This window comes from Salvelinus sp. IW2-2015, linkage group LG4p (assembly GCF_002910315.2).
Source record: "Salvelinus sp. IW2-2015 linkage group LG4p, ASM291031v2, whole genome shotgun sequence".
Taxonomy (NCBI): Eukaryota; Metazoa; Chordata; class Actinopteri; order Salmoniformes; family Salmonidae; genus Salvelinus; species Salvelinus sp. IW2-2015.
This window is the reverse complement of record NC_036841.1, coordinates 17642337-17659594: the sequence shown is the minus strand read 5'-3', so window position 1 is coordinate 17659594 and position 17258 is coordinate 17642337. Positions and strand designations below refer to the sequence as shown.

Below are 17258 nucleotides of genomic sequence, written 5' to 3'. Positions count from 1 at the left end.
GTTTTCCTCAAATCCTCTCAAAGCTCATTGGAGGAGGAGGTCCGAGGGAGGAACATCGGTTCCTATCCTCCAATGCGCTGTATAAGGAATTGAGGAAATGAGTATGGAGGAAGCAAGGATTTGACAGCTAGTAATGTTTTCAGACACAGCCCACAATAACATCTCAGGAAAATCCCCCTGTGATATTTTTTAGGGTGCATGACCGTACAGAACTCTTAATACTGTACCAATTTAGAGAGATGATGTAATGATTATCCTTCGATTATGTAACATATAAATAAGCAGCAGCCACTTGTATTCAAATCAAATCAAGCTTTATTTATATAGCAAATTTCAGACATTAATCAAATAAAATAAAATGTTATTTGTCACATGCGCCAAATACAACCTTACAGTGAAATGCTTACTTTACAAGCCCTTAACCATCAATGCAGTTTTAGAAAAAAAAATCAAAAATAATAATAATTAAAGAGCAGCAGTAAAATAACAATAGCAAGGCTATATACAGGGGGCACCGGTACAGAGTCAATGTGCGGGGGCACCAGTTAGGTGACGTAATAGAGGTACTAAACTCAGCAAAAAAAGAAACGTCCTCTCACTGTCAACTGCATTTATTTTCAGCAAACTTAACATGTGTAAATATTTGTATGAACATAACAAGATTCAACAACTGAGACATAAACTGAACAAGTTCCACAGACATGTGACTAACAGAAATTGAATAATGTGTCCCTGAACAAAGGGGGGGTCAAAATCAAAAGTAACAGTCAATATCTGGTGTGGCCACCAGCTGCATTAAGTACTGCAGTGCATCTCCTCCTCATGGACTGCACCAGATTTGCCAGTTCTTGCTGTGAGATGTTACCCCACTCTTCCACCAAGGCACCTGCAAGTTCCCGGACACTTCTGGGGGGAATGGCCCTAGCCATCACCCTCCGATCCAACAGGTCCCAGACGTGCTCAATGGGATTGAGATCCGAGATCCGCTGGCCATGGCAGAACACTGACATTCCTGTCTTGCAGGAAATCATGCACAGAACGAGCAGTATGGCTGGTGGCATTGTCATGCTGGAGAGTCATGTCAGGATGAGCCTGCAGGAAGGGTACCACATGAGGGAGGAGGATGTCTTCCCTGCAACGCACAACGTTGAGATTGCCTGCAATGACAACAAGCTCAGTCCGATGATGCTGTGACACACTGCCCCAGACCATGACGGACCCTCCAACTCCAAATCGATTCTGCTCCAGAGTACAGGCCTCGGTGTAACGTTCAAACCTTCGATGATAAACGTGAATCCGACCATCACCCCTGGTGAGACAAAACCGTGACCGTCGGTGAAGAGCACTTTTTGCCAGTCCTGTCTGGTCCAGTGACGGTGGGTTTGTGCCCATAGGCGATGTTGTTGCCGGTGATGTTTGGTGAGGACCTGCCTTACAACAGGCCTACAAGCCTCTCTCAGCCTATTGCGGACAGTCTGAGCACTAATGGAGGGATTGTGTGTTCCTGGTGTAACTCGGGCAGTTGTTGTTGCCAACTGTGATGTTCGGATGTACCGATCCTGTGCAGGTGTTGTTACACGTGGTCTGCCACTGCGAGGACGATCAGCTGTCCGTCCTGTCTCCCCGTAGCGTCTCACAGTACGGACATTGCAATTTATTGCCCTGGCCACATCTGCAGTCCTCATGCCTCCGTGCAGCATGCCTAAGGCATGTTCACGCAGATGAGCAGGGACCCTGGGCACCTTTCTTTTGGTGTTTTTCAGAGTCAGTAGAAAGGCCTCTTTAATGTCCTAAGTTGTCATAACTGTGAACTTAATTGCCTACCGTCTGTAAGCTGTTAGTGTCTTAACGACCGTTCCACAGGTGCATGTTCATTAATTCCTTATGGTTCATTGAACAAGCATGGGAAACAGTGTTTAAACCCTTTACAATGAAGATCTGTGAAGTTATTTGGATTTTTACGAATTATCTTTGAAAGACAGGGTCCTGAAAAAGGAATGTTTGTTTTTTTGCTGAGTTTATAGACAACACAATGCGCTTCACAGGAAGAACCAAATAAACAATTAAAATAAAAACTGAAACATTTTCTACACAATCAACATAAGAGTATAAAAAACTGAAACACTAAAAAAGCACCCTAAGGAAAAGCAAAGCTAAAAAGTTGTTTTTTAAGATCCCTTTTAAATATGTCCACAGTTTCGGCCCCCCTCAGGTTCTATGGCAGGCTATTCCAGAGGCAGGGGGCATAGTAACTAAAAGCTGCCTCTCCATGCCTCTTGGTCCTAGGCTTTGGGATAGTTAAAAGGCCAGTGCCAGAGGACCTGAGGGACCTACTGGGTACATAACTTAAAAGCATGTCTGACATGTATTGGGGTGCTCAATAGTAGATTGTTTTTTGACAACCAATAGAAGAATCTTAAAATGAATTACAAAACTCACAGGCAGCCAATGCAGAGACTTTAAAACCGGTGTAATGTGTGCTCTCCGTCTGGTCTTGGTCAGTACCCGATGGCTTTCTTGAGTAGGCAACACAGAAGAGCATTACAGTAGTCAAGCCTGCTTGTAATAAATGCATGGATGAGTCTCTCTGTATCCGGTAAAAAAGCTATTTTGGTCACATTCCTAATGTGGGATTCTAAATTTAGTTCAGAATCTAAACTTACACCCAGGTTTTTTACCTAGTGTTTTATCTTTATTGCCCGCGATTTTAAATGTGCGGCCATATTATCGCTCTGTACTTTGGCTCCAATAATAAGTACCTCGGTCTTGTCTTGATTTAGCTAGAGGAAGTTGTGAGCCGTCCAAGTATTTCAATTACTAATACAGACTAATCATTTATCTAAAATCATTTGGTGACACAGACATTTAAAGTTGTGTTTTGTCTGCGTAGCAGTGAAAATCAATGTTGGGCTTTCTGATAACGCTGCCAAGGGGTAACATGTACGGAACAAAAATATAAACGCAACATGTAAAGTATAGGACCCATGTTTCATGAGCTGTAATTAGAGATCCCAGAAATGTTAAATATGCACAATAAGCACATTTCTTTCAAATTTTGTGCACAAATTTGTTTACATCCCTGTTAGTGAGCATTTCTCCTTTACCAAGATAATCAATCCACCTGACAGGTGTGGCATATCAAGAAGCTGATTAAACGGCATGATCATTACACAGGTGCACCTTGTGCTGGGGACACTAAAAGGCCACTCTACTTTTCCCACATTTTGTTGTGTTACAGCCGGAATGGTATGGGCAGGCATAAGACAACAAACACAATTGCATTTTATCAATGGAAATTTGAATGCACAGAGATACCGTGACGAGATCCTTAGGCTCATTGTCGTGCCAGTAATCTGCCACCTTCACCTCATGTTTCAGCATGAAACATCCCCATGTTGCAAGGATCTGTACACAATTCCTGGAAGCTGAAAATATTCCACTTCTTCCATGGCCTGCATAATCACCATTCATGTCACCCATTGAGCAGGTTTGGGATGCTCTAGATCGACATGTACGACAGCGTGTTCCAGTTCCCACCAATACCCAGCAACTTCGCACAGCCATTGAAGAGGAGTGGGACAACTTTCCACAGGCCACAATCAACAGCCTGATCAACTCTATGCGAAGGACGTGTTACGCTGCATGAGGCAAATTTTTGTCACACCTTGTGCTGGGTACTTTCCTCTATCATGCGGTCTGTGTGTATCTAACCTAACAAGTTAATTGCCTTGCCACATTTTTTTGCAGTATTACTTAATTGCCTTGCTGCAAACAGGATGCATGTTTTGGAATATAATTTTTTCAGTACAGGCTTCATTCTTTTCACTCAGTCAATTAGATTAGTATTGTGGAGGAGTAACTACAATGTTGTTGATCCATCCTCAGTTTTCTCCTATCACAACCATTAAACTCTGTAACTGTTTTAAAGTCACAATTAGCTTCATGGTGAAATCCGTGAGCGGTGTCCTTCGTGCAGGAGTTAGGAAGGACACCTGTATCTTTGTAGTGACTGGGTGTATTGATACACCATTCAGAGTAAATAATAACTTCACCATGCTCAAAGGGATATTCAATGTTTGTTTTTCTACCGATCTACCAATAGGTGCCATTCTTTGTGAAGCATTGGAAAACCTCCCTGGTCTTTGTGGTTGAAATGAACTGCTCGACAGAGGGACCTTAGAGGTAGTCATTCAGAAATCATGTTAAACACGATTATTGCACACAGTGAGTCCATACAACTTATGTGACTTGTTAAGCAAATGTTTACTCCTGAACTTATTTAGGCTTGTTATATATAAACAAAGGGTTTGAATACTTACTGACTCTCAAAACAGTTCAGCTTTTATTAATTTGTAAACATTTCTAAAAACATAATTCCACTTCGACATTGTGGGGTATTGTGTGTAAGCCAGTGATACAACTGAATGTAATCAATGTTAAATTCAGACTGTAACAACAAAATGTGGAAGTAAATGGGTGTGAATACTTTCTGAAGGCACTGTATGTCATGTGAATTACTCGTGAGTGAAATCATTGTCAAACCCGCAAGAGATAGGCCTACTGTTGCATGTAGGTCAAGGTCATTTATGGGTTGATCACATAGAAATAAAACATTCTTTCAACAACTCCAAAGAAACTTCCTGTCTGTGGCACAGGAACCACTGACTTCCTGCCTTTTTATCAAGACACCTGCTGGTAACTCATAACTGGTTAAAACAGCTCATTAGGTCTCCTAAATATCTGTCGACTAGGTGGGACTCGACTTAAGGCTTCATGCATAGCTTTCATTTTTACCCATAAGAGTAAATCATCTCTACTCTCAGCACTTACAAGCAATTTTCTACTCTGCGACAAGCCCAGATCAGCACTCCTATTCATTGAAACACAGAACAAAAAAAGTAGACAATGTAAAAATGCCTTCTAACTTTATTTGAAACTTAAATGAACAGGTACGTACAATAAGGTTGCTAAAGCCAAAAACCTACAGACAAAAATGGCAAAGTCGCTGTAGCACTCACTTTTTAAAGTCATACTACAGAGAAATTAACTATCCAGGAATATCATCCAACCATCACAATATAAATTAAGTCTCTAAAATGGTCATGCACTCGAGTGAGGATAACTAATCAATATAATTTTCAATCCGTTGACAAAAACATGTACATCAAAACAATTAACCCTGCTTTAAAGCGGAGAGCCGCAAAAGGTGAAACAGCGCTACTGGTCACCCCCAGGCCTTTGATTGTTTTTCAAAAGGAGATGAGCATCCAGCAACATAATGAAAAATGTAATTGCAGTACACACTCTGCTGTGCTATCACACATGCAGTGATGTGCAATATCCGGAGAAAAAAAAATACATTGTTCGAAGTAATGTCTTTGTTGTAATATCGCAAAAGGACGTGGCAGTTCCACCTAAACGGATTCCAACAAACCATGTACTGAAGAGAGGCATGGTGGCGACACTACGAAATGTATGGATACAGTCCCTCCAGATCGTTTCTTTTGCCCTTTAAAGCCTTATGGTAACAAAATCCATTAAAAAAAATACATGCATGTAGAATTGCAAAGCTTTTAAAAGGACAGTAGTTGAATAAGGCTTTCGGGACAATTTAACAATTTCCAACAAAAATGATCCGGTCATTCACTGCACGCATTACGTAAGGCTTTGTCCTAAAGCATAAAATGTGAGGAAGAAAAGTCAAAGAAGACCAATCTCTTAATTTTTAACAGCCATTCAAGTGGGAAGATGCCATTTTTTTGCACCACTCAAGTTTTGTTAAGTTGTCCTAAGGGTCCTCAAAGCAATGTCTAGATGAAACTTGTATCAAGGTAAACATAGGGGGGGGAGATTTTTTATGACATCCCTCAAATTTATTGGACAATTATTACAATACACAACAAATGCTGGCGTGCAGACTTTTATAACAACCAATAACTAATCCAAATGCACCCAGGATTGTACAATACCAGTGTGCTCTACTGCAGTTCATGCCAGTGTGGTGCAGCATTGTAAAGGTCTGATCATTATTATTTTGTCTTCTTTTCAGTGGCCAAACTATTATGGAGTTTCGACACACACTTTTCAAACTGGTCCATGACCAGCGTTCCGTTCCCGTCAAAGAAAGCCCCCACAGACTTTGTGATCTCTTGCTCCCGTGTGTGTTTGGACTTTCCATCTGTGAAGGACACTCTTAGTGTGTACTGGTCATCAAACCTGCAGAGAGTAGAAGTCACATCACCACACACTGTTAACACTTGAAAGTTAAAACAAGCAAACAAATTTGCTAGGCAGGACTTTTCAATATCAAGATAAATTAAAAACATTACCAGGCATCATCTCTCAGAAAATGTGATAGAACCAACAACAAAAAATGCACAAAAGGTAAACCATCCCCCCCAAAAAAGTACCTTTTCAGACTAGATGAAAGCTGCCAGGTGTGGTCAAGGTCCATGCCTGCGGGATCTTTCTGGACAGAAACGAGGAAGATGTTCTTTTCTTGGTAGGAGGTGTATAAGGTTAGAAAGCCCATCATTATGAAATACGTAAGGATCCGTTAGGGAAAACATGGATATATAAATTCCAGAATCCAATAACGGACATTTTGGGAAGGACAATTAAGTTACTAACATGCTGACCAGACCGTGCACATGTCCACGTGTGATATTGCACACATGTTCATTTTGTCCACCCACATTTGGGACAGGTTGAAAAGCATTAAACATTATGGCAATTTAGCTAGCTAGCTTGCTGTTGCTAGCTAATTTGTCCTGGGATATAAACATTGGGTTGTTATTTTACCTGAAATGCACAATTAATCCACAGATTAAAGGGTACAAGTTTGTTTCTGGTTCTCTCTCCTCCTTCAGGCGTCTTCTTCGGAATTTATATGGTGGTTGGCAACCAACTGCATAGTGGCAGTGGTGCATTACCACTACCAACTGGACTGGAGTGTGGACCACACGTGAGCGGTGTGGTCAGCATTAAGCCGTGATAATGTACATTTGGGTAATAATAACCCATCAAAAACATGTTATCATCAGTCTGTAAATGTCAAAATGCACAAGTGGATATAAAATAAATAAACTGTAGAGGCCCTTAAAGCAATATCCACAGTTGGATGAATTGTTTTATAAAAGCAATAAGGCGTGTTAGGATTGCATTACACCAATGGAATGTAGAAATTAAATGACATAGAATAAAGTTACCATGCACAACGATGGCACAGTTTGACATCATTTAGCACAATCAACACTGCCATCATTCCTCCACACACTTCCCACAATTAATATTTGCTAACTTTAGTTGGATCATGTAGATGGGGCGTATTGTACAGTGAGTGGTAAGTGTGACGAGGAATCATGGCGGTGGTCGTAGTAGTAAATTACCTCAAACTGTAGGCACTCATGCCATCTTTATGCATGTCTTCTATTGTGACAAAGCAGTAGTTTCATAATTTTTTTCCCTTAAAAGGATATGATATGACACAGATTGCCAGGACTGGCTTGGAGTCAGGGAATGGATGAAGGAAGTCCCAAATTAAAGCTACGATGGCGAAGAGGCAGGAGATTGTGCAAATGAGGAGACGTCCATCTACGAGATTGAAGTTCTCGGCATAACCATACTTCTCCAAGAGCACCTGATGAATGTTGGAAGAATATGATCATAACAGATGTAAAATGTCAAAACCATACAAGAGACTGGAAATCAGCTAATTTCTGTGTACATTTCCCCCCTCATTGTACTATATGCAAACCTTCTTCGCTGCATCATCAAGAGAATTCTTGACAGCCGCACCATCCCATTTGTCAATCTTCACAGGTTTCTCATCAATCCTCCACTGAAAACAAATGACAACGGTCAATAGTATGAGCAACACAGTTCTTGACAGTTAGTTTCCTCCTCCTGCAACAAACTCCTATTGCAGGGGCATGTTAAATGACAATTACACCTTGTTCACACTGCAGGCCTTAATGCTCAAAATCAGTTTTGTTTTTCTAATCTATTTTGGACTGACTGTACAAACATCAAGTTTACAAGTGACCAAATCAGATGTGTGTGTGTGTGTGTTTGTTAACACAGCAGTCATTTGCTGACAAGGCTATGCTAGTTGTCATAGTAATGAGGGGTGTGTGTGTGCGTGCGCATTGGTGTAGGCTGATTGGTGGTGGTGTTTGTGCTTCCTATCACTCAGGAAGTTATGTAGCATGCTAAGGTGACAATGCCTGCCATGGACTTTTCCCATTTGCTTTGAATGTTCAAAATCATAGGTTAACAACACTTAAAGCCAAAGGATGGATATAAGATGATCCAACTTTCAAAACGAGTCCTAGCTTAGGTAGCTGTTTTGCTTTCTAGCACATTCACTATATTTGTTTGTAAACAATTAACTAGCTTGTTAGCTACCACATGTTCTTGACAAATAACAGTCTAAAAACCACTTGAGGGCAAATATAGACAAGTCACATGGCCAGGAATCAGGTCAGATTCCATGTGCCTTGTGGCTGTTCAGACTGCATGAAAACTAAAAGATTTGAATCGGACATGCAAATCAATAGATTGAGTCACTTCAAACTAATGATGCACTGATTTTTAGCCGATACCGATAACTAATATTTTCCATGCAAAAAAACAAAAACAATACTTAAAATTTTAGCACCCTTTTTGCATTCTAGTACAGTTAAATAGTTAACACACACACACGTCTAAGGCACTGCATCTCAGTGCAAGAGGCATCACTACAGTCCCTGGTTCGATACCAGGCTGTATCACATCCGGCCGTGATTGGGAGTCCTATAGGACGGCGCACAATTGGCCCAGCGTCGTCCGGGTTTGGCCAGGGTAGGCCGTCATTATAAATAAGAATTTGTTAACTGACTTGCCTAGCTAAATAAAAGGTTACAGACAACAAAACGTTATTTAGTTGGAATTTACATATGTCCTTATTACCAGTAAAACATAATCAAAACCAATTTATTTTACTTATTTGCTGTGCTGTTTTGTTGTTCATTTGTTCAGTCGTTTCATTCTCAACCAGGATTTCTATGGAACGCCGTTTGGGTCTTTGCTAGGGAACGCCTCTTTGCGTGTAAAAAAAATATACTCTTTAACGTGTCAAATAACACTATCTGACGTGTCAATCAAGACCTGAATATGACAGCACGACACATACTAATTTAAAAAGCTAGCTAGCTCATGGATGCAAACAATGTTCTTCCCACAAAACGACAATCTGTTTCAGTAGCTATAGTTAGCTAACTATATAGCTAGATGTCATCCTCTAAAATAATCAAAAAACTGTCTTATAAATTAGGGTTAACGGTGTTCGGACCCTCTATGTGAAGCTATCCACAATAAGGATTAGCCACAACAGTGGACTTTGTAGTTAGCCTTCAAAATAAAAATGGCATAATTCTACTATTTGTATTATTTTGCATCACTGTCAATGGCATACTTTTATTTTGAAGGTAAACCACAAATTCCACTATTGTGCCTAATCCTTATTGTGGCTAGCTTCACAACACATAACCCGGTCCGGTCGAGCATCACTAGCCAGATAAATCCAACTGGCTGCTTATAACATTAGCTTTGGGCAATAGGGTTAAGTAGCTGGCTAGCTATTTATTTTCATGAACTGAAGTTCAATTTCAATAGGCGAACAACAAGTGGAAACCTAGCTAATACTTACAAGGATTCCTAAATCATTGCTAAGAATAATGAAAATGACTGCAGTTTCTACTGGTTATTGTTTTCAGGCTGGTTGTATTGGTGTTAGCTAGCTTTAACTTGGTACCTAGCTACGCCAGAAGTTGCGGTCGAACAAATTATGCTTTATTACCAACACATCGTTCATGGCCGGTGTTTGCAGACTTTTTTGTACAGCTTTGACAGTGCTACTGTATATTTTTTGACACGCAAAGACCCAAACGGCGTTCCATAGTATGTATGCCATGAAGCTAATAGCAGTGACGCTATAACTGTGTAAGTCCGGTAGGGAAACATCTGAAAAATAGCGCACTTGGTAGTGTAGCTCGACCAGTCGGCGAAAGCCAACATCACCCACGACAGAATGGTTGATTGTCAAGGGCAATGAACTCCATTACCTTGGCTTTAATAGATTTTGCAAAGTTTCAGCGAGACAACTCAATCAAATGACTGCTCAACTTTACTGCTTGATCCACGCAGCAGACATTGTGGGCTAAGTTAGGAATGCTGTGTTGCACGTGTAGTGCAAAATTTTACGTGGCGTCATTAGGTCATGTACAGTGGCTTGCGAAAGTAAATCTTTTGGTATTCACCCCCCTTGGCATTTTTACTATTTTGTTGCCTTACAACCTGGAATTGAAATAGATTTTTTGGGGGGGGGGTTGTAATCATTTGAGCGTGCATAACTATTCACCCCCCCAAAGTCAATACTTTGTAGAGCCACCTTTTGAAGCAATTACAGCTGCAATTCTCGAGAGGTGTTGGGTTTGCGCCAGACAGTTTTCCTTGATTGCCAAAAAGCTCCATTTTAGTCTTATCTGACCAGAGTACCTTCTTCCATATGTTTGGGGAGTCTCCCACATGCCTGTTGGCAAACACCAAACGTGTTTGCTTTTTTTTTTGGTCACGCTTCCATAAAACCCAGCTCTGTGGAGTGTACAGCTTAAAGTGGTCCTATGGACAGATACTCCAATCTCCGCTGTGGAGCTTTGCAGCTCCTTCAGGGTCATCTTTGGTCTCTTTGTTGCCTCTGATTAATGCCGTTCTTGCCTGGTCCATGAGTTTTGGTGGACAACAGTCCCTTGGCAGGTTTGTTGTGGTGCCATATTCTTTCCATGTTTTAATAATGGATTTAATGGTGCTCTGTGGGAAGTTTCAGATTTTTTTTAAATAACCCAACCCTGATCGGTACTTCTCCACAACTTTGTCCCTGCCCTGTTTGGAGAGCTCCTTGGTCTTCATGGGGCCGCTTGCTTGGTGGTGTTGCAGACTCTGGGACCTTTCGGCACAGGTATATACACAAATACATACACACACAGATCATGTGAAACTTAAATAAAGTCTATTTGTGTGCAATCTAACTAATTGTGTGACTGACGGTAATTGGTTATATTAGGTATGCACGTCAGCTTTGACAACACATTCCGATATGTTCACCAAAAAACGTGCATCTCTACTTCAAACTGCCAATGTGAACACGGCTTTAGACCTTTACATATAGCCTAGCTACATTTTCACTGACACTCATTCATCCAGTCCTAAAATGCAAGTTTGATAATCACAACATATTTAGATAATCTCTCGGGTCATACATTATAAAATGCCTGGAAACCTGACGTTGAATTGCATTCTATGTCAGGCAGATATGAGCATTTAAAAACAGGAAAATTCTCACAACCTCTACAAGCTAGAATGTTGAATAAAATAATATTTAGGAATGTGAGAATATATCCAAAGGAAAGTATAATTACATCTACTTCTCATAGAACTGGTAGTGTGTTCAGATTTCCATCACCTGAAGCATGCGCAGAACCATATTCACGCGCGCGAATTCGCCAAGTATGCATGCGTCTCGTGCATGCATTTTTATCTTGAGCGCATGCTTCAGGTGATAAATCTTTCGGCAATACCAGTGCTTTCAAAAGTTTATGTAATTATACTTTCCTGTAGTGCTGAGCGATTAACCAATATATTTTTTGCCCCCCAGATATTAAACATCTGTTCAAAAACTTGAATTCCATTAGTGTGTGTTGTGTGTGAGCCCAATGGGCATTTTCTAGAGAGAAATTGAATCATTGATGAGAGAAATCATGTTAAGAACTAGGTTAATTACCCAAAAAAAGTGTTTCATATTCATCAAAGTAGCCACCTTTTGCCTTGATGGCAGCTTTGCACACTTGCCATTCTCAACCAGATTCACCTGGAATGCTTTTTGTGTATTTTATATATATATATGATTTTTGGCTTTGGAATTCCCCTTAATATTCTCAAATGTTTGTTTGTTTGACCTTAATATAGGGGGGGGGGTAACCGAACCGACCAAAAAAAAAAAAGGACTTATTGCTCAGCACTAATTTCCAGTGGATATATGGTCTCACATTCCTACCGCCAAAAGGACCAACTAGTAAAGTAGAATTCAATGCAATTGAACGTCGGGTTTCCAGGCAAAAAAAAAAGTAGTTAATACCAGGCTCCAATTGTTAAACAATTGCACTGTTACAATGAATGCAATCCAAGATAGTACGGTTAAATTGTTGCTTGCTGCAGTATAGAATTACTGGTTATCTAGTTCCTGTAGCTAGTCACTATAACTTTACATCTAGTGAAGTTTGTCAGCATATGCTACCTATAGTTTCCTAGCTAGCTATCCAGCGCGTAGTGTTAACATCTGGGAAGCCAACAACGAGGAATAATATTGGCCATTAGCATGCTAGCCATAGCTTATCCAAGTTAGCTAGCTGGTCAACAAGCTTCCCTCACTTCAAAGCAGATCTGCGTTCCTCTTGAAATTAGAACATACAAACAACGTTACCGCTACAGCCCACGTTATTTGGATAGCCAATTCCTTTACTTCCTTCAAGAAAGTAAAACTACCTTGCTAACTACCGTTAATGTTAGCTTAAACTCAAAATGAACGGTCTGTCTGTTACTAGTAGACATGCCTGTCGTGGCGTAATACAATATTGGCTAGGCGGTCAACTATTGAAAAATACCCAAGCATGACAGGTTTAATTTCCGATCTCTGTGTCTTATAAAATGAACAAAGTCGGTGTAGCATGAATTAGTGTAATATAATTCTTACTTTCTCAAGTAGACCATTCTTCCCATTTCTGGCTGCCATCTTTCCTTCCTGTACATTTGCTGTGGGTGACCTGGAACAATGTGATTGGCTAAAATCATATTTTTTGCAGCCAACCAAACTAACTAGGAACGACGTACGTTTACGGAAGCGATTTTGAGTGTTTTTATTGACCCCCAAAGAATGAGAAGTCAATGGTCGGATGCGATTATGAGGAACCGCGGGGCACCGGCATTGGCCCGTGACATGAACGGACAAAAGCGCTGAGGGAGGAGCACCCTTCGTAAACCGAACAGTAATCTGCGCAGCTCGGTCATGTTGTTAACAAGGCAGCATGGTGCATCAACCAAACAGACAAGATCTCATTTCCATAAAATATATCTTCACATTTAAAAAAAAATCAAAAGCAATCACATTTCCATGTGAATATACATAATCCTACACATTACTCCACGTGCTTAATTAAGTCACTTTTGTTATGAGGTGATTTCACCGTGGGCTTTGAAATGGGCATGCGTGCCAGATAAATCGAAGCCCCTCATTTTAGCTCGCCCAGCTCACATGTTCGTTAACAATCTGGGCAAGCCGCAAAGTCATAAACCCTGCCCACATCGACAATTTATCTTCTTAAAACCTGATTTGAACCCCAACCTTAAATTAAGACCAAAAATATCCTTTTAGTTTTCACGATGAAATTGAGGGGGGAATATAGATATTTCTCTGTCTAGTATGTATACAGAACAAAAATATAAATGCAACATGCAATAATTTCAAAGATTTTACTGAGTTACAGTTCATAGAAGGATTTGAAATGAATTAATTAGGCCCTAATCTATGGATTTCCCCAGTGGGTGGGCCTGGCTGCCAAGTGGGCGGGCCTATGCCCTCCAAGGCCCACCCATGGCTGCACCCCTGCCCAGTTATGTGAAATCCATAGATCAGGGCCTAATTAATTCATTTCAATTGACAGATTTCCTTATAGGTTCTGTAACTCAGTAAAATCTTTGAAATTGTTGCATTTATATTTTTGTTACAGATATGATAGCCAGCTACAGTTATCACCAGGCAATGCTAACTAGGTGCTGTCAGCATGACTAAACACTAAGTCAGCGCAGGCTTTAGCCTACACATAGAACTGAATTAGTTGACCATCTTGAGATGGCAAGTCAGTCATGAGCAGAGAAGTCCTCAACTTCAAAACTTTGTTAGCAAAACTAGCTTAGGTTAACTCGCTGTACTCAATACTGCCCTTGTTTGTTGTGATTGAATGGAAAAGACACACCCAAATCATCAAACCACAACTCTTGTTTGCCTTCAGTCATGCCCGATAGCATTCCTTAATGTGCATTGATGAAAAGCAATGCCAAATCAGGAAGTGCAGTCACCCTTTAAGTGTTTTCTATGGCATATACTTGTTAGTGTAGTAATGGCCCGGGGGTCCTAGGGTACCAATGTTTTTTTAACCTTTATTTAACTAGGCAAGTCAGTTAAGACCAAATTCTTATTTACAATGACGGTCTACCCCGGCCAAACCCTAACGACACTGGGCCAATTGTGCGCCGCCCTATGGGACTCCCAATCACGTCCTGTTGTGATACAGCCTGGAATTGAACCAGGGTCTGTAGTGATGCCTCTAGCACTGAGATGCAGTGCCTTAGATGTACTTGGAGGGAGTTGCTCTTAGGTGTTGTGCAATTAAGATTTGCAGAGCAATGCCTCCCCTGGTTTAGGTCATCATCCCCACCAAATACACAACTGTAGTGATTGATTGGAAACAACTTGTGTCAATTAAAACATGTCCTAGGGTTTTATACCTGCATCAAGGCTTGTAGACATTGCTGGAAATACTATTAAATGTAAAGTGCCAACAAAACAAAATGTACTAAAAAGCATGGCCCTAGTTATAGCTACAAGAAAATTAGCTTGAGGAAGAAAAATAGAAGCTTAAAGACAGTAAGATTTATTGAATTTAGCTAGAAACTGAAGTTCCAATGTTCAAATGAATGATTTGAAGATATAATAACTAATATTTATTTAAATTTTGGGGAATTTATGTATGACCTCCAATGAAAATCAATGACTAATATTATATTTTCAAACCTGTCATTGTGTTGAGTGGTCAAATCAATGTCTTGGAAAGACATTCAGCATTCAAACATTTCAATACCAGATACTGGAGAAAATAAACATACAGAATAACATACAGTTGAAGCCTGAAGTCATTCAAACTCATTTTTCAACCACTCTACAAATTTCTAAGTTGTTAACAAACTGTAGTTTTGGCAAGTCAGTTAGGACATCTACTTTGTGCATGACAAAATTAATTTTTCCAACATTTGTTTACAGATTATTTTACTGAATCACAATTCCAGTGGGTCAGAAGTTTAAATGCACAGTCAACTTAGTGTCTTTAAACAGCTTGGGAGAATCCAGAAAATGATGTCATGGCTTTAGAAGCTTCTGATTGACTCAAATTATGTTAATTAGCCTATTGGAGGTGTACCTGTGGATGTATTTCAAGGCCTACCTTCAAACTGAGTGCCTCTTTGCTTGACATCATGGGAAAATCAAAAGAAATCAGCCAAGACCTCAGAAAAAATATTTTATACCTCCACAAGTCAAGTTTATCCTTGGGAGCAATTTCCAAACGCCTGAAGGTACCACGTTCATCTGTACAAAAAAATAGTACGCAAGTATAAACACCCTGGGACCACGCAGCCGTCATACCACTCAGGAAGGAGATGCATTCTGTTTCCTAGAGATGAACGTACTTTGGTGCGCAAAGTAATCCCAGAACAATAGCAAAGGACCTTGTGAAGATGCTGGAGGAAACAGGTACAAGAGTAAAACGAGTCCTATATCGACATAACCTGAAAGGCCGCTCAGCAAGGAAGAAGCAGCTGCTTAATGCTCAAAACCGCCATAAAAAAGCCAGGCTACGGTTTGCAACTGCACATGGGGACAAAGATCGAACTTTTTGGAGAAATGTCCTCTGGTCTGATGAAACACAAATAGAACTGTTTGGCCATAATGACCATCATTATGTTTGGAGGAAAAAGGGGGAGACCTGCAAGCCGAAGAACACCATTCCAACCGTGGAGCGCGGGGGTGGCAGCATCATGTTGTGGGGGTGCTTTGCTGCAGGAGGGACTGGTGCACTTCACAAAATAAATGGCATCATGAGAAAGGAACATTTTGTGGATATATTGAAGCAACATCTCAAGACATCAGTCAGGAAGTTAAAGCTTGGTCGCAAATGGGTCTTCCAAATGGACAATGACCCAAGCATACTTCCAAAGTTGTGGCAAAATGTTTTAAGGACAACAAAGTCAAGGTATTGGAGTGGCCATCACAAAGCCCTGCCCTCAATCCTATAGAACGTTTGTGGGCAGAACTGAAAAAGCGTGTGCGAGCAAGGAGGCCTACAAACCTGATTCAGTTACACCAGCTCTGTCAGGAGGAATGGGCCAAAATTTACCCAATTTATTGTGGGAAGCTTGTGGAAGGCTACCCAAAACATTTGACCCATGTTAAATAATTTAAAGGCAATGCTACTAAATACACTCAATTAGTATGTCAACTTCTGACCCACTGGGAATGTGATGAAAGAAATAAAAGCTGAAATAAATCACTCTCTCTACTATTATTCTGACATTTCATATTCTTAAAATAAAGTGGTGCTCTAACTGACCTAAGACAGGGAATTTTTACTTGGATTAAATGTCAAGAATTGTGACAAACTGAGTTTAAATGTATTTGGCTAAGGTGTATATAAGAACTTCTGACTTCAACTGTATGTGCCAATCTCTTTACATACTTCAAGTGAAAGTTAAAACGAGATGAGCTTGAATGAAAAAGTCTTTCAGGTCTCAGTTGCGTTTGAATAGGTTGTGTTTCACAGTTCCTTCAGAATGTGAATGGACATGATCCGAACAAGTTGTTTCCTTCAAAGTACAGCGCTGTAGATTAATCATGTAGGCTATACAAGTGGTACATTCTGATTACTATAAAGAATCAATAACCTAATCTTTAAATCAGGAAAGTAAACAAAACTGCAGATGTATGACACAGTCACTTCCCCTCCAATACTAAAATATGCATCTGATTATTTAAACTGTATTTATAAAAAAGTATACAAGTATGTGTACCTAATGTGCATATTAATATTGCAATATCTTATACTTAAACATTTAAGTAGTAATGACATTAAAGCTAATATTTTGGCATATGCCATTGGAAAAATATACATCTTCAAGAAAACAAGAATCAAATAGAATATGGAAAGACATTTCTCAGATAAAATAATAGCCCTTTGAATAAGCGTCTCAAACAATATAGTAACTACAACTCAAAAATTTGAAAAATAACAATGCTGATGAACTATATTAATGTGGATTCTCCAATAGAAATATTGCATAAAACAGTTGTCCTAATTACCACCATACTATAACCTATAATTAATATAGATCAAAAC

At 40.0% G+C, this 17258-nt stretch overlaps 1 protein-coding gene across 2 annotated transcripts; it reads right to left on the bottom strand.

Moving 5' to 3' along the window:
• Positions 1 to 4908: 4908 nt before the first annotated feature.
• Positions 4909 to 12981, bottom strand: LOC111960626 (signal peptidase complex subunit 2). 2 transcript variants are annotated; one of them, XM_070438508.1, is made up of 5 exons: positions 12788 to 12981; positions 7757 to 7837; positions 7480 to 7639; positions 6411 to 6546; positions 4909 to 6216 (listed from the first exon to the last, which is right to left on the bottom strand). In XM_070438508.1, exons 1-5 carry the CDS (start codon positions 12824 to 12826, stop codon positions 6030 to 6032), a joined length of 603 nt encoding a protein of 200 aa, XP_070294609.1. In that variant the 5' UTR covers positions 12827 to 12981; the 3' UTR covers positions 4909 to 6029. The 2 variants fall into 2 exon arrangements, with proteins under 2 accessions (XP_070294609.1, XP_070294607.1); XM_070438506.1 differs by having other exon boundaries at positions 7757 to 7840; positions 12788 to 12977.
• Between the last annotated feature and the right edge of the window lie 4277 nt (positions 12982 to 17258).